The 17500-nt window shown below is 52.4% G+C and overlaps 2 protein-coding genes across 9 annotated transcripts in view; both read left to right on the forward strand.

Annotated features, from left to right (window-relative positions):
* The window catches only part of mrtfab (myocardin related transcription factor Ab), a 29334-nt gene extending 19679 nt beyond the window's left edge, over positions 1 to 9655 (forward strand). For 4 of the 8 annotated variants that reach the window (XM_076169638.1, XM_076169642.1, XM_076169643.1 and 1 more), the window contains 13 exons: positions 1959 to 2014; positions 2682 to 2757; positions 3077 to 3301; positions 3921 to 4084; positions 4162 to 4302; positions 4388 to 4456; positions 4612 to 4796; positions 5115 to 5289; positions 5562 to 6896; positions 6977 to 7183; positions 7273 to 7365; positions 7552 to 7692; positions 8143 to 9655. In XM_076169638.1, the coding sequence (XP_076025753.1) occupies positions 1959 to 2014; positions 2682 to 2757; positions 3077 to 3301; positions 3921 to 4084; positions 4162 to 4302; positions 4388 to 4456; positions 4612 to 4796; positions 5115 to 5289; positions 5562 to 6896; positions 6977 to 7183; positions 7273 to 7365; positions 7552 to 7692; positions 8143 to 8850 (3575 nt within the window). In that variant the 3' untranslated portion in view covers positions 8851 to 9655. The remainder of the gene's footprint in view (positions 1 to 1958; positions 2015 to 2681; positions 2758 to 3076; positions 3302 to 3920; positions 4085 to 4161; positions 4303 to 4387; positions 4457 to 4611; positions 4797 to 5114; positions 5290 to 5561; positions 6897 to 6976; positions 7184 to 7272; positions 7366 to 7551; positions 7693 to 8142) is intronic. The other 4 variants (XM_076169641.1, XM_076169644.1, XM_076169640.1 and 1 more) reach the window with 2 other exon arrangements.
* A 7184-nt stretch (positions 9656 to 16839) lies between these two features.
* Positions 16840 to 17500, forward strand: part of shisa8b (shisa family member 8b) — a 9999-nt gene continuing 9338 nt past the window's right edge. Inside the window, exon 1 of the mRNA XM_076169600.1 lies at positions 16840 to 17483. Within this exon, the coding sequence (XP_076025715.1) occupies positions 16840 to 17483 (644 nt within the window). The remainder of the gene's footprint in view (positions 17484 to 17500) is intronic.

Consider the following 17500-nt stretch of genomic DNA (forward strand, 5'->3'; position numbering starts at 1 on the left):
CTAGCAGAAAGCATCAACCCCCTGTGTGTGTGTGTGTGTGTGTGTGTGTGTGTGTGTGTGTGTCAGTCAGTCATGCTCGGCACATTTGCGACACTTTAGTGTTATCAAATAGAGCAGCTTCCCCTTCATTTAGATCCACTTCCTGTTTCACAGTTCCGCTCGTCAGATGAAGAGCTGGCACTTCTTCTCTTACTTCTTCTCTGCTTTGTCTCTATATGTTGAGCTGCAACTCCTGACAGAACCACGGATCAGAACCACACACTTTAGACTTTACTGAATGAATGAGTCGCATCTTACAGCTCTGTCAGGCAGCCGCATGCTGCTGGGAGGGACTTAGGCAACTCACACACACACACACACACACACACACACACACACACACACACACACACACACACACACACGGTCACAGAGAAGTGAAACTGAAAGTCTGCCCTGTTATTTATACTACAGTTATTATTGTAGAGCTCCTACAAAGAGAGCACAGAGCAGAGGCCTGTTAATAACTCTGCTCTACCAGAATAAGAGTGTGTGTCAACTTCCCTGTTAACACACACACACACACACACACACACACACACACACTGCCTTTAATGTGGAACCAAAAGTATTTATTCTCAAAGTGACATCATGGGGGTGGGTGTGTGTGTGTGTGTGTGTGTGTGTGTGTGTGTGTGTGTGTGTGTGTGTGTGTGTGTGTGTGTGTGTGTGTGTGTGTGTGTGTGTGTGTGTGTGTGTGTGTGTGTGTGTGTGTGTGTGTGTGTGTGTGTGTGTGTGTGATGGCCCCCCTTTGGTTACATCACGGCCAGTTGCCATGTCGGTGTGAGAACATCCTCGACTGCGACTTTGGGAATGCCCCACACAAACACACACACACACACACACACACACGCACCCACACACACACACACACGCCCTGCTGTCCACACACTCACACCCTTCAGCAGGGATTTCACCAGCTCTTGACCAATCAGAGGTGCCGCCATCTTACATCACCCTAACTGCCACTCTGCCTTCCCAACATCCTCTCCAGTTTACACACACACACACACACTGTCCTGCAGCTGCTGTGGAGGTCCAGGGTGTCCACATCATTAAAACGTCCACACGTCCACATAATGGACACAAATGAGTTAGGATCCATTTTAAAAGGATCACAGCTCCTCCTTTAACACACACACACACACACACACACACACACACACACACACAGACATGCTGAGGCAGAGGGGGCTGAGTATAGTGATGAATGTACATTTCCTTTACGTGCGGCGGTCCGTTCCATCAGACCAGCCTCTCCCCCGCCGTCTCCTCGCTCTCCTGCCTGGCTGTCTCTCAGTCCCTCCATTAAACCCCAGCAGACGGTCGGACTGAGTGCTCGCAATCGACAAACGCGCCTCGCTGCCAACGCCACCTCACACGCCCAGTCTCTGCCTGAAGCCCACAGCGTTCCCCTGATGTGGGGCTCAACCTGCGCCTTCGCCGTCTCAGACTGCAGTCACGGTCCCAGATAGACGGGCGTGAGAACAGGAGGGAGGGGGGAGGGGCGGGGCTGAAGGGTCTCAGTGAGTCCCAGCTTCCTGCGGCTGTGGTCTCGCTCGTCCCGCCTGCAGTCCAGGAACGCTTTGTCCCTCTGCACACGTGACTGTGATCTGAACCACACCTCTACAGTGGAGACAGTATCAGGGCCACTGATGCACTGCAGAGTGGTCCTCACACACACACACACACACACACACACACACAGTGACATTAGGCAGCATTATCTGTCATCATGTTGTGGTGTAGAGCCGCACTCCTGACCTTTTGGTCCTGTAGCCACTTCTGCTTTGCCTCTGTGTCGCTCTCTAGCCGCTCTGTTCTCACAAGAACACTGCCTCTTGCGGTGTGTGTGTGTGTGTGTGTGTGTGTGTGTGAGAGAGCTGCGTTCATCAATCTCCTCTCTCTCCCCCCTGCAGCACTGAAGAGCCCGGCAGCCTTCCACGAGCAGCGGCGGAGTCTGGAGCGAGCACGGGTGAGTGTGTGTGTGTGTGTGTGTGTGTGTGTGTGTGTGTGTGTGTGTGTGTGTGTGTGTGTGTGTGTGTGTGTGTGTGTGTGTGTGTGTGTGTGTGTGTGTGTGTGTGTGTGTGTGTGTGTGTGTGTGGGGGGGGGCGGCGGTCAGGCTTCTTCTTCTCTACTTTCAACAATGTTTCTCTGCTGGCAGGAAGTGACACCACAGTTCAAGTTTAGATTTGTCTCCTCAGCATTTGGAGCTGCCACAATGTTAAAGTATATGTTTGTATTCAAGCACAGAAACTTTATGATGTCATGAGGTGAGTGTGTGTGTGTGTGTGTCTGCTGGCAACTCAAGCAGAAGAAGAAAGTTGTTTGCCAAGACAGAAACGTTTTCATCATAGTTTGCTCGCTGATCAGACGATCCAAAGCTGAACGACCTCACAAATCTGTCCAGATGTTCCTTCAGTGAGAGTGGAGTGTGTGTGATGTTGTGATGATGTAAGGACTGAAGCCTCCGTCAGATGAACCGGGGTTAAATGTTTCATCTTCAGTCCAAACTAGTCATGGTGCTGCAGTGTGTTATCAGTGTGTGTATCTGTGTGTGTGCGGGAGGCTTCAGTCTGTTGTCTGTCTCCGTCTCACTCTTTCCACCGTCTTCATCCTTCCTCCTCTCGTCTCTGTTCCAGACCGAAGACTATCTGAAGAGGAAGATCCGAAGTCGTCCAGAGCGCTCTGAGCTGGTTAGGATGCACATCCTGGAGGGTGAGTGTCAGCGCAGCACCGCCGTGCCATCAGCTCGCCTCTGCTAGAGCACAAGTGTCAATTGAAACTCTGTCGTATGAAGACGCAGCACTTCCTTTGATAAGATAAGAACATGAGTGTGTAGAGTGTGTGTGGTTCTGCTGTAGTTAGTGTGTGTTTCATACGTTTCAGTCGTCACTTGTGCTGTGCTGTAGATGATGTCATGCTTCAGCTGGCCTGCTTCTGTCTCTGTGCTGCTGCTCACACACACACACGTTGTCCTGAGTTGTGTTTCATTCGCCTTTAATCGATGTGTTGTCTCGTTTTTGCTGTGATAAAGATAAAGCATTCCCTGGGTGTTTGACGTGCGGGTCACGTCCCGCTGTGTCCTCCACAGAGACGTCCGCTGAGCCGTCCCTGCAGGCCAAGCAGCTCCAGCTGAAGAGAGCGCGCCTGGCCGACGACCTCAACGACAAAATCTCCCACCGCCCGGGACCCATAGAGCTGGTCCACAAGAACATCCTGTCTGTGGACCTGACTGTGGACCTGCAGGACGACATGCTGGGTACACACACACACACACACACTATGGCGACATGTTCATTCACATACAGATGATGTAAGACAACACATGTTCAAACAGGAGCTCGTTTCCTGTTAAGAAACACACAACAGTCGGAATATCACTCACATACACACATAGAAATCTTTCCCCTGGCACACACTGCATATATGCCATCACACTCACACACTCACACAGATGATTCCTTCACACTCGGGACAGTCACGTCGTGTTGCCTCACGCTGCACGGCGGTGTCACAACCTCCACGTTTGGACAGAGCGGTGTTATGAAATGCAGCGCAGCACATTGTTGTGTGCCAACTTCTCTTAAATGACTCAGTGCCATTGAGCAATCCTCAGCTGTCCTCTCAGTGAGGCTCAGCCTGAGTGAACTCAGCTGTCCTCTCAGTGAGGCTCAGCCTGGGTGAACTCAGCTGTCAGGTTCACTCCCCGGCTGTGATGCATGGTTGCTATGGAGACATGTCACTGTAGCTTAATTGACCAGAATGACAGAAAATAATCAATTCTACTTTATTGTTGCATCACTTGATCTGATTGCTCCTGTAACCATGACGACCATGCCCAGTGCGTTGCCGTGACGTCACCATGTGTTTGTTTGCAGATTCTCCAAAGGGAGCTGGGGGAGAGAGCTCCTCGCTGGACGAAGACAGCAGCGACGCACTTTCGCCGGACCAGCTGACCAATCACGACTCCCCCCTGAGCGCCGTCCCCCAGCTGTCCCCCTCAGACCTGCTCAGCCAGAGCGGGGACATGTCCCCCACACAGGTAACCTGCAGGACAGCAGACACCTGACAGGTTAACACCAGGGGGCGTCTGACTCACCCGTCTTGTTGCTCTCTCAGTTCCTCCCGCAGCCCACGCCGCCGCCCCCGCCCCCTCCTCCACCCCCCACGCTCCAGATGAACGGGCCGGCCTCCTCCCCGCCGCTCAAGTTGACCAACGGGAACGCGCTCACCTCCCGCCACCCGGCCCTGCACACCAAGGTGAGAACACGTCTCTGTCAGCCTCAGCTGGAGCGCTCAGCCTCAGATCAGCTCCACTCACCTCTGTCTGTTCTCCCGTCCTCAGTCTCAGAGTAAGATGAGTTCAGATCGTCCGTCACAGAGGCCCAAGAAACCCAAAGACAACAAACCCAAGGTCAGCAGCCCGTTCCCTCGCTCGCACGCCGCTTACCTGCTTCATGTTCACGCTCATGTCATCAGATTATGAATGAAGCTCGTTTGTTAAGGAGGTGAACTCATGGTCTTGGTAGAAAGCGTGTGTGTGTTGACTGTGTTTGTATCTGTGTGAAGGTGAAGAAGCTGAAGTACCATCAGTACATCCCGCCGGACCAGAAAGCGGATAAGGAGCGTCCTCCTCAGATGGACTCGTCCTACGCCAAGCTGCTCCACCAGCAGCAGCTCTTCCTGCAGCTGCAGATCCTCAACCAGCAGCAGCAGCACTACAACTATCACACCATCCTGCCCGCCCCCCCCAAGTGAGTGTGTGTGTGTGGGCGTGTGAGTGTGTGAGGAGGTGTGAATGACAGATAGCTGTGGGTTTGTTTGAGCTGCTCTCTCGTCATGTCGGCGCTCGCCTCACTTCCTTTTTCTACGTGTGAAACTAAAGTTACCCAGAAGTTCAGTCAGTACTTCCTGTCTCTGCCTGAACTCTTCTTCTTCTGTGCCAAAAAACCTGCAGCATCCATTATAGGGCAGCTTAGACGGCGAGCACAAATGGAAGTCCTTTATGCTCTGATGTGTTTGTGTTTATGAACCTGATCTCCATTGTGTCTTGTTCTCCTTGTTGTCTTCAGGCCTCCAGCTGAGCAGCCGCCCTCCACCACCGCCGGCCCCTCGCCCTCCCGCAGCATTCCCACCGCGACCAGTCCCAGCGCCGGCAGTCAGGGCGGGTCTGTCCGTCAGAGCCAAGCGGCGGTGGGAGGAGCCAAACCGCCGAGCGCTCTGCCCGCCAACCTGGACGAGTTCAAAGTGAGTAGCTGTGACAGTTGACCCTCACTTCCTGTAGAATGGATCCACATGATACCACAGAAGAAGAGCGCAGGAGGTGGCTGAGCTGCTTTGACCTTTACAGTCTGATGACCTTCAGTCAGATCAGAGCTGTTTGTTCTCTGAGGAAGTGAAACAACGCGTCAACGATATTTTTGTATCTCCTCTTTTCTCTCTTTCACTCTGAGTGTGTTGTTGTTGTTGTTTCCATGCTGATGTGGTTCCTCCTCCTCCTCCTCCTCCTCCTCCTCCAGGTCGCAGAGCTGAAACAGGAACTGAAGCTGCGCGGCCTGACCGTGTCCGGTACCAAGAACGACCTCATCGAGAGACTCCGCAACTACCAGGAACAGAACGGAGGCTCGGCTCTGAAGAACGGGAGCTCGCAGCCCGGCCAGCAGGGGGCGGCGACCTCAGCTGCCGGCGCCGCCATCACCTCTCCGGCCAGAACCGGCATCCCCGACCTCCAGTCAGGAGAGGGCGGCTTCAAGATCTCTCTGTGCTCGCTGGGTCAGGGCGCTGTGCCGGGCCGGGTCATGCGTTTCGGCAGCACCAGCTCCAGCCCGCCCGTGTCGCCCACGCCGTCCGAGCGCTCGCTGGCCGCCATGAGTCCGGACGAGACCAGCTGTAACGGAGACATGTTTGGAGAGATGGTGAGCTCCCCGCTGACCCAGCTCACCCTCCATCCCTCTCCTCAGCACCCGTCCAGCGTCTCGCCGCGCTCCCAGTCGCTCTCCGCTGTGAAAGAGGAGACGCGGAGCTCCTGCGGTCTGTCCAGGCCTCCGCTCGCCTCGGGGCGGACTGCGGAGCAAGTGTCGGGGGTCGCCATGGACACGGCTGCCAGAGACAAGGACCAGATGCTCCATGAGAAAGACAAGCAGATCGAGGAGTTGACCAGGATGCTGAAGCAGAAGCAGAGGCTGGTGGAGACGCTCAGGTCTCAGCTGGAGCAGGGAAAGATGGGGGGCGGCGCCGAGAAGGAAGGAGGCGAGCGGATCAGGACGGTACCAGAGGTCAAACTGCAGACGCTGATAAAAGCCTCGGCCATCCAGCCGCCCAGGCTCCCCAACGGGATGCTGCTGAAGGTGAAGAAGGAGGCGGAGAGCGAGGAAGGGATGGAGGGAGTGATGGAAGCGGCCCAGAACAAGAAGCCCGCCCAGCCCATGCAGTGTTCTCAGGAGACCCTGGTCAGGCTGCAGCAGATCCAACGGCTGCAAAGCCAACAAGCCGAGCAGCAGAAGCAGCAGCAGCAGAAGCTGCAGCAGAACAAGATGAACTCTCAGAAGCAGCAGAAGGCGGAGGTTCAGGTTCTGCTGCAGCAGCAGCAGCAGCTGCAGCAGCTCATCATCCAGCAGACACAGCAGAAGCAGCTGCAGGCGCAGCAGAAGCTGGCCCAGCAGAAACTCAGTCAGCAGAGCCAGGGTCCGGTCCAGACGCAGCAGAAGAACCAGGCCCAGATGAAGCCGGTCCAGGTCCAGAACCTGGCCCTGGCCACCTCCAGGCCGGCGGTGAGTCAGGCTCAGCAGAGGAAGCAGCTGAAGGCTCAGCAGAGGCAGCAGAGGCAGCAGGCTGCAGCCGTCACCACGCAGCAGGTCAGTGTGAAGAGGCCTCATCTTCATCTTCATCTTCATCAGTGTACGTCACTAACCTCCAGTCACGTGTTTGGTCTCAGGCGACTCCGGTCCTCATCAACCAGCCCAGCAGCACCCAGGTCCCGGCTCAGACCATCTCCTTAGACCTGCTCAAGGCCAACGGCACGCCCACCCTGGTCACCGACGGCAACGGAAACCACTACTTGATCGCCCTCACCAGTAACACGGCGGAGGGGCAGAACGGCGTGGCGCCGGTGGGCAAACTCAACGGACGCATCACACTGCAGGTAGGGCGGTGCTGAGAGGCTCAGGTGGGGTCTTAGTGTGTGTGTGTGTGTGTGTCTGTGTGTGATGGAGTTCTGGTTCTGCTCTACAGAGGCTGCAGTCCACCCCCAGTAAACTCCCCAGCACCGACAACCAATCAAAAGAGCAGCTACAGCCCCAGCCTGCCAGCCAGCCAATCAAAAAGGTAAGATTACATGATGATGTCATGGATAGAGACCACAGGTTACAGAGCTCAGAGAGCTGCAGTGACGTGTTTCTGCCACAGGAGGGCAGCGTTTACTCAGGATCCATCATGACATCAGACTCATCCTCTCGTCTCTCTCTCTGTCTCTCTCTCTGTCTCTGTCCGTCTGTCTCTGTCCTCACACAGGGACAGAAGGCGGGGCTTCATGTAGACACCAATGGCGTGCCTCAGCCCGGCGTGGCGCTCACCGCCCCGCCCAACATGCGGCCTTTCTTTGACGACGTGACCGACAGCGAAAGCCAAAGCTCAGTAGTCACGTCCCTGAAGGTAGAAAGCTCCTCCTCCTACTTCTCCTCTTCCTCCTCTGCTCGTGAACGTCTCGTCATCTCTTCACCTTCGTCGCTCAGCCTTTCTTTCTTTCTTTGACGATCTTCATCTTCATTGACTTCCTGTCCTTGTTCTTCTCCCCTCCTCCATCGCTCCGTCCTGACAGAGGGAGGAGGCGTGTCCTCTGTACGACCGCCACACTCTGTTCACCCCCCCCTCCCCCAAACACAACTCCTCCTCCTCCTCCTCCCTGCCTACCCGCCGCTCCAAAGTATGTCCTCTTCTTCTTCTCCTCTGTCTCTCCATCCGTCCCTCTGCTGTGTGTGTGTGTGTGTGTGTGTGTGTGTGTGTGTGTGTGTGTGTGTGTGTGTGTGTGTGTGTGTGTGTGCGCAACAAGACTGATGTGGGAGGAACTTTGTGTGTGTTTAATGTGTACCTTTCTGTCACCAGGACAACGGTCTGAACTGTCAGCAGATGGACGACCTGTTTGACATCCTGCTGAAGAGTGGAGGTAACACACACACACACACACACACACACACAGCCTTACTTCCTCTCCTCTTCTGGTTTGACTCTTTTCTCCTCTTGTGTCGATCAGAAATCTCCGGGTTCAAGTCGGACCCGGACCCGTCCCTGGCTCCGCTCCACTCCGATCCCCCTTCCCCGTCCTCCCCTCCGTCCCCGCTCCACCTCTCCCCTCCCACCCCCCCTGAAACCCCCTCCCTGGCGGCACACGTGGGCGGCCCCTGTGGCGGCGGCGGGCGCCTGGAGGACTTCCTGGAGAGCAGCACGGGTTCGCTGCTGGGCGTGGAGGCGGACGGCGGCCTGTCGCTGATGGACGACCTGCACAGCCAGATGCTGAGCACGCCCAGCATCCTGGACCACCCCCCCTCCCCCATGGACACGTCTGACCTGGGCTTCTCCCCGCACTCAGCGGGCCTGGACTTTGGCGACCCGACCCTGGACAGCATGGACTGGCTGGACATCTCCATGGGGGGGAGCTCCGGGGCGGGAGGGCGAGGAGGAGGAGGAAGAGGAGGAGGAGGAGACGGGGGCACGAGTCTGGCCCCCCTGGCCCCCCACACGCCGCCCAGCGTCTTCTCGGCCGATTTCCTGGACAGTTCGGACCTGCAGCTGCACTGGGAGTCGTGTCTGTAGCCGCACACACACACACACACACACACACACACACGCTGGCTCCACTGTACAGGCTCCGTCTCCTTCACGCACACACACACACACACACACACACACTGTACCTTTCTATGCTGTCTACACCACTGCGGAGGTCACTGGCACACGCAAACACACACACACACACACACACTTTGCCTTCTTATACTGGCTGTCACTGTACTGAGATAATAAGGAGGAGAATTCAACCAGAAACACAGAAATGTAATCCTTCATCAACCAGGATGAAGAGAACCACGCCTCCATCTCCACATTCAGCCCGAGGAGGTGAGAGAGAGGAGGGGGCGTGGCCGCAGCTCCTCCTCCTGCAGACAGCGCGGACGTGTGTGTGTGTCGGTGCCTCCAACTTTGCACTTATGCTGATTCTGATTGGTTTAAAAGGGGGCGCTCAGGTCAACAGCCCGATCTCCACGCCAGCGAGGGGCGGCGGCCTCGTCGAGCCTCGTTAAGCTTCGCCGCGGCGCTGAAACCGGGGCGTCTGCGGTTGACGGTTGCTGTTGGAATGAATCATATCAGCGGCAGCGGTTTGACTGAGGCCTGGTGTGAGGCGTTGTTATTGGTAACATTCTGGTAGACCACTATGTATTGCTGTATATGGGGTGTATATTATCGATTGTCCATATGACTATTTTTCTTCGCTGGTTGCTTAGAAACGAGGTGGCCGGCTGGGGAGCGTCGGGTCGGGGCTTCCAAAACCTTTTGGACCTTGTCATTTTTTTTAAGAAAAAAATGTTTAAAAAAATAAATATACCAAAAAAAAACTTTAAAAGGCCTCCTGTGTGATTTTGTGCTTTTATCACTCTGTGTGTGTGTGTGTGTGTGTTAGTGTGTGTTATAGAGACTCCAACACATTATAATAATATATATCATAATAATGCTCACATTTATACCCTATATCATTTGTTTTCCTCTAGTAATGTTTTTCTTGTGAATTCAGTGAAAAAAAAAGTTAAATTGTGAATCAAAATAATTCAGGTGAATTGTGGCGAAATGACAGAACCCTGACCCGCTGACTCCTGATCCAGTGGATTCAATGGACGCGACCAAAGACTTTTGCCGCTGTACTGCAGAGAGACCACAGGAGGGCGCTGACGGGCTGAACCGTCATTCTGAGGACCAACAAACGCTTTTGAATGAGATAAACGCTCTCCATTAAGGCCCTGCACGACCAAAACAATGTGGAATTGTTTATCAAAATAATGAAACTGTGAATTGTGGCGAAAATTCAAGACTCCTGACATGTTGACTTGTTAAATTACAATGGCCGGATTACTACCGCACTACTGCAAGGAGGCCACAGGAGGGCGCTGAAACGTCATTCTGAAGACTAACTAACGCTTTTAAGGTTTAAAAAAGAATTTTAAAAAATCTCTCCATTAAGGCTCTGCACTTCTCACAATCAAAAAAAAATTATTTGTTTATCAAAATAATTAAATTGAATTGTGAAGGCAATTAAAGAATCCTGACACCTTGACTAATTCCATAAATTGCAATGTAAATGTGGTCGGATTGTTTTGCCGCTATACTGCAGAGAGGCCACAGGAGGGCGCTGATGTGCTGAACCGTCATTCTGAAGACTTAGCAACGCATTTAATGAGGTAAACGCTCTCTGTTAAAGCCCTGTACTCCCTGACAACCAAATAAATGTAGAATTGTGTATCAAAATAACTGAATTGAATTGTGAGGCAATTAAAGAATTCTCTCACGTTGACTTGTTTCATAAATTACAAACTAATCAAATGCGACCAAAGATTTTCGCCGCACTACTGCAGAGGAGGAGGGCCACAGGAGGGCGCTGAAACGTCATTCTAAAGACTAACAACAAAAAGGAATTAAGGACCTGCACTCCTCGCAATCAAAACAATGTTGAATTGTTTATAAAAATACTGAAATTGAATTGTGAAGGCAATTACAGAATCCTGACATGTTGACCTGTTCCATAAATTGCAATCAAAATGTGGCCGGACTTTCGCCGCTATACTGCAGAGAGGCCACAGGAGGGCGCTGAAACGTCATTCTGAAGACTAACTAACGCTTTTAAGGGAAAAAAAAGATAAAATCTCTCCATTAAGGCCCTGTACTTCTCACAATCAAACAAATGTTCAACTGTTTATCAAAATAATTAAATTGCATTGTGAAGGCAATTAAAGTATCCTGACAAGTTGACTTGTTCCATAAATTGCAATCTAAATGTGGCCGGACTTTCGCCGCGATACTGCAGAGAGGCCACAGGAGGGCGCTGAAGTGCTGCACCGTCATTCTGAAGACTAACAAACGCTTCTAAATGAGGTGAACCTTCTCCATTTATGCCCTGCACTCCCTCACAATCATTCTCACTGATTGGAGCTCATTATGTTGAAGTTTGTCTCCGCCCTTAATGCTGCCATGAGCCAATCAGGAGAGGCGTCACGCTGAGAAGACGTCTAATCACCTAACTGGGGGCACCCGTGGGTGCAGGGCAGGTGAGAGACGTGTGTGTCAAAGCTTCTGTACATGAGTGTGTGAAGTTTAGTGATCATCATGAAGATCCACTCAGAGATCTACAGAGCCGGTAAGAGAAGCATTAACTCTTCGTCTACACTGAGCTCACAGAGGAACAGAGTGAGGGGCCGAGCTCAGACCTGAATCACCTAAAGATGGAGGCATTTAGTGAAGCGCTTGGCGTGTTGGTCATTAGCTGGCTCTTGTTTCTCTCCATCAGCAGACTGAATCCAGCTCTGATGCCTCGCTCCCTCCCTCGCTCCCTCGCTAACTCCCTCCTTTCAGCCTTTTCAGCCTCGCTGGCCCGGCCTCTCATCATGTCTCAAAGATCCTGATGAGCCCTCAGCAGCTCACACACACACATACTGGCACACATACACACATGCACACACTCATTCAATGCTGGTCACACACACATCTCGGTCCAGTCTTTCACTCACATACACACACACACACACACAGCCTCCTCTCTCTGCCCATACAAAGGGAGCAGAGAGCAGATAAAGTCCCCAGGCCGTGTCTCTAATTAACTCCAGTGAGCTCCAGAGGGCTGAACATCTCTGCAGCTCACCGCCCTGCAGCCTGCAGCCACACACACACACACACACACACACACACACACACACACACAGGCTCAGAGAAGAGAGAGGCCTCCAACATGTTTACATTACAGAGAAACGCCCTCTTTAAAGCCACAATCTGTAGTTTTGTCCCTAGTACTTTGCACTAATAGCTGTGTGTGTGTGAGTGTGTGTGTGTGTGTGTTGGGTTCATCCCCGGCCTGTGATTGACCTCGTCAAAGGCGTGCAGGAACTTTAAATAGACGTGAACCTGTTTGTTCATCAGGTTGAGGGTTTGGATCCTGCTGAGCCTCTGACAGCAGAGGAGGCCAAGGGAGGAAGAGGAGGGAGGAAGAGGAGGGAGGCACCTGTAAATCCCTTTGAGAACCGTTGTGTAGCATACAAATAAAGCTGAGTGCAGAATTACCCAAAAATCATTGAGACTCATTAGAATCATCACATCTGAATGATTGAGCTCAGCTGTTTGGTTGATTCTGAGGCCTGCAGACCCACACACACCTGCAGACTCACACACACCTGGACGTGTGAGGAGGCAGAGCAGGGTTGTGTCTTTGTTTGGACCAATCAGAGGCCAGATAAAGACAGAAGCTGCTGGTTTGAGTTCAGCCACAGTGTCATCCCGTCTGTGATCAGTGACAGCAGACACACACACACACACACACACACACACGGGCAGATCGATGAGGCTTCGACCCGCGCGGCCTCCAGCAAAGAGTCACACTGGAGCAAAGTTTTGAGTTCAGAAGTTCAACCAGGGAGATCAGGATCAAACCAGTGGATGGGGTCAATCACACACACACACACACACACACACACACACACACACTGTATAAACATTAAGTTTCCTTTCTTATAAATATCCAGACTTTACTGCAGCACGTTTCCGTTCCCTCTCATCTTCTTCAGTCGTTGCTCCTCTTCAGACTCCACAGCTCGGTGTGATGAAGGAGCTGGAGTCAAAGGTGCAAATGAGTGATGAAGATCTCTAGCTTTGTCTCTTTGTGTCCCAGTCTGTTTGAGCTGAAGGCAGCAGAAGTTGAGATGTCACACTGGTTTGCTTCCACCAGCTCGGAGCCGATCGATCAATAAGGCCGATGATGGGGCGGAGAAAAGCTAGAGTGAGAGAAGTTAAGGTGAGGGGGGCACGGCGTGTGTGTGTGTGTGTGTGAGCTCTGATTGGCTCTGTGACATCTTGACCTTTGCTCTAAACGACCTGGCTGAGCTCTAATCAATGATTCACTTCATCAATAGCTTTTACCTCAAATGTTTACAGGTTCATTATTCTCACATTTCCTGTTGCACTGACATTTTAGTCATTCATGTAAACGTGACCCACAGACACACTAAAGCCTGGTTAAAGAGTTAAAGTGAACACATGAGGAGGAGGAGAGAGGGTGGAGCTCTGGTGTGGTGTTGGTTGCCATGGCGTCGGCTGGTTCCATTGCTGTAATCAGACTTTGGTGGTTTTGGAGTGAATCTGCCACAAAGCATGCTGGGAAATGAGATCCAGTACAGTTCTCTCCTGCAGCTGATGGACGAGGCTGATCACCGTGGAGACGAGCCGGGGGCCCGGGGCCTGCAGGAGGGGGAGGTCCTTCAAACTGTCAATCAAAGCCGGACACACGCAGACTGACGGCTACTCTCAGCGGGCGTCTGCACGGAGCTCAGAGCCTGTGTGTGTGTGTGTGTGTGTGTGTGTGTGTGTGTGTGTGTGTGTGTGTGTGTGTGTGATGGGCCCAAATGAAGCTGGATATTTGCATCTCCTTTGATTTGGTAAAGGTCACAGCTGACAGGAGGCCTGAGGGGCCGAGGCCACACACACACACACACACACACACACACACACACATGGACGAGTCAGTGGTCAGAGATGAAACTGTTGCGCTTCATTCTCCGTTTACATACCGAACGTGTCTGTGCTGCTCTCTCCTCTTGCTCCTCTTGCTCTCGCCCTGGTGCTCCCTCAGGTCCTCACCTGCATACACCTCCCTTAATTCTTTGTAATCACTTTCCAGCTCCTTGGAGTCCAAAACTCTTTATATCATAATGTGACAGACATGAGAGCTGAAGTCACACACACACACACACACACACACACACACACACACACACACACACACACGCATTAACATGTGTAATTGCTATTCATTAAAGCTTTATCATCCTGAGTGGATCAGCATACTGATGTTGCCATGGCAGCAGTTCCTCCTGCTTACTGCACTAAACACAGTGTAACTTCAGCCAGGGGGCGCTGTTGCTGTTCTGCCTCAGCAACTACACGTTACTTTATCATAACTTCATTTAACTTCAAACATCTCCGTCATCGTTCACTCTGAGCGTCCTGTCTGATGATGTCATCATGATCTCACTCAGTCACTTAGTGAGACATGAGTGATCGGGTCCAGCTGATCAGTCACGACATCACTCTGCTCTGGAGCGCCGATCGATCGCTGATGTTTGTGATCGATCGGCTTCAGTGTGTGTGTGTGTGTGTGTGTTTGACCTTCTACTCCTCACACACACACACAAAGGCCAAAGAGTGTTAATGGGTCAGATGATGCTGCAACGCGTGTGTGTGTGTGTGTGTGTGTGTGTGTGTGTGTGTGTGTGTGTGTGCTGCACGCTCACCTGTCTGCTGTGACATCTTCATCCCAAACTCTTGCCTCCTCGTCTTCCTCTCACCTACTTTTGCTGCTTCTCATCTTCTCATCTTCTTCTTCATTGATCCTCAGCCAGTTGTTTCCTCCTCCTCCTCCCCCACTCTTCCTCTTTCTCTCCCTGCTGCCCTACATTCACTCCTTCTTTTCATTCTCTTTACTCTCTCTCTCTCTCTCTCTCTCTCTCTCTCTCTCTCTCTCTCTCTCTCTCTCTCTCTCTCGTCATACAGAATGAAAGTCACACAAAGTGAGGAAGTGTTGAGTTTGCTCTGTGATGAAGATGAAGAGGATCTTAGTGGAGGCGATTAGCTGGAGCCCAAACAAACCCTGTTGTCAATCTGGCTTATAAATCCATTAAAGGAGCACAGTTTACTTTGGGCCTTCAGTGTGTGTGTGTGTGTGTGTGTGTGTGTGTGTGTGTGTGTGTGTGTGTGTCTGTGTCTGTGCATACAAACAGGTGTTTGCACTTTTCTCGTGTGTGTGTGTGTGTGTGTGTGTGGCTGCAGGCCAGGGCAGCCTGCCAGCCTCTCAGCCTGGTTCCTGGTTCCTGGCAGAGCGTCTGCTGGTCTCCTGCATGCGCTCAGATTCAAACAAAAGGAGTGAGGATGAAGATGATGATGATGAGCTGTAGTTGGACCACACTGACTTCATCACACACACACACACACACACACACACACACACACACACACACACACACTCAGCAAAGAAAATCTGCTCCCAAATGTGTTTATGTACGCCCAAGGCATGAGGGGAAGAAGAAACTGAGCCAGGAGACGGAGAGGAAGAGGAGGAAGAGGAGGGAGAGGAGGCAGAGGAGGAAGAGGGGGGGGGGGCTGGAGGGCTGGGAAGAAAACAGAGGGTGGGTTAGGGGGGGCTGTACGTAGATGATGAGCAGGAGTGACCAGGGCAGATGTTTACTGTACCGTCTGTCACATACACACACTCACAACACAACAACACACACTCCCTCCTCCCCCTCTCTCTCTCTCTCTCTCTTTCTCTCTCTCTCCCTCTCTCTCATTTGGCTCATGAACTGTTGCGTTTCACAGCTCCCTGTGCTGTCACACACACCCCTGCCTCTCTCTCTCTCTCTCTCTCACTCACTCACTCACTCACTCACACACACACACACACTCACCCACATGAGCACCCTGTGATATTCCAACTGACCTGGACAGGAGCTGACACACACACACACACATACACTCACACATTTCCCGACGCTAACAGAGGTCCACTGAGAGAAGAAGAGGAAGGAGAGAGAGGAGAGAAGGATAAGAGGAGCGTTCCGTTTCGTTTTCGTGTCCACTCTCCAGGATGGAGAACACCTGAGCTGAGGACACAGAGGGACACAGAGGGACCCGGAGGACATCATGACACTCAGCAAACTTACTGGATCCTTCTAGAGGGAATCTGCAAGAAGAACCAAGGGTCGAGCGAGTGCACAGAGCGGAGAAGAAGAAGGTGAGAGAGCAGAATGAAGGAGTGTGTGTGAGTGTGTGTGAAACTAAAGCAGAGTTACGGCGCGTTACGGTGATTTTTATACTTTTGTGACTTAATGTTTAATAAGAGTGAGGTCAACATTCATTCATTCTTTATTATAGATTCAATGTTCCGTAAAACGAAACATTCAATCAAAGGAGGTAAACAAAATTAAATATTCATTCTTTATCGCTGTTTATCTTTTTATTGATTTAATTGTATTTTGTTTTTATCGCATTTTTACAACAAAAACAAACAGAATAACCTGAAGATGCTGCGGTTCAAAAACATCACACATTAAAAAGAAGAAGAAGAAGAAGAAGACGAAGATCACAATGAAACGAGAACTAACGAGCGTGATGCGTTCACGTTATTCATCACAGACATTTGAACGCACCACTCCGGTCCAGACACTAATGTTCCGGTGTTCCGTCACTCGGCGCTGATGTGACTGACCTCGTTCCGTCATTGATCCCATAAGCAGTCGGATCAATAATCGCATCGCGTGTTTAATCACTGGAATCGATCCGCAGCTTTCTGTACGAATGTGACGTCATAATGTACGTAGGTTGTTTCAGCTTGGACCAAAACTTCATCAAAGCTCAGACTGATTGATTTTCCTTTAGGGTAAAGTGAATGTGTGTGAGTTCTATATGTTGTAGTTCTGTGTTAACTCTATATTCTGTCTCTGTCTGTCCTCAGTCTTCAGGTTGGACGAGGGACGAAGGACGCAGGCGTCTCACAGCATCATGGCGTCCTCACACCTTCCCTCCTCCTTCCTTTCCCTGCTCCTCCTCTCCTGCTTCCTAATCGCCCGACCCGCCCTCACCCAGGACCCGTCCATCACCACGGTAACCCTCACCGAGGCCGAGCCCTTCATCGTCCCGACCACGCTGGCCAACCAGACGGAGACGGCCCGGGAGGCGCCTCCAGAGACGGGCCTGTCCACGCCCAACAGCGGGGGAGAAGGAGACGACGAGGACGGCCCCCCCTCTGGCGGGACCCGTTGCCAGGGTTACTACGACGTGATGGGCCAGTGGGATCCTCCGTTCAACTGCAACGCCGGCGTCTTCCTGTACTGCTGCGGCACCTGCTTCTACCGCTTCTGCTGCCAGTTCCGCCAGCAGCGTCTGGACCAGAGGATCTGCTCCAACTACGACTCGCCCATCTGGGCCAACACCGGCAAGCCCGAGGCAACCGTCACCGAGGGCCAGGAGGACCAGGACCGAGACCGCACGCACCTCATCGTCTACATCATCTGTGGCGTGGTGGCCATCATGGTGCTGGTGGGCATCTTCACCAAACTGGGCCTGGAGAAGAGCCGGGGAGGAAGTGGAGGAGGAGGAGGAGGAGGAGGAGGAGGAGGGGCGGCCCCTGACCTCAGCAACGCCAGGTGAGGAGGGCCTGCCT

Source organism: Genypterus blacodes, unplaced genomic scaffold, assembly GCF_046128005.1.
Source record: "Genypterus blacodes isolate CSIRO-AG114 ecotype Tasmania unplaced genomic scaffold, CSIRO-AGI_Gbla_v1 ptg000209l_1, whole genome shotgun sequence".
NCBI classification, from domain to species: Eukaryota; Metazoa; Chordata; class Actinopteri; order Ophidiiformes; family Ophidiidae; genus Genypterus; species Genypterus blacodes.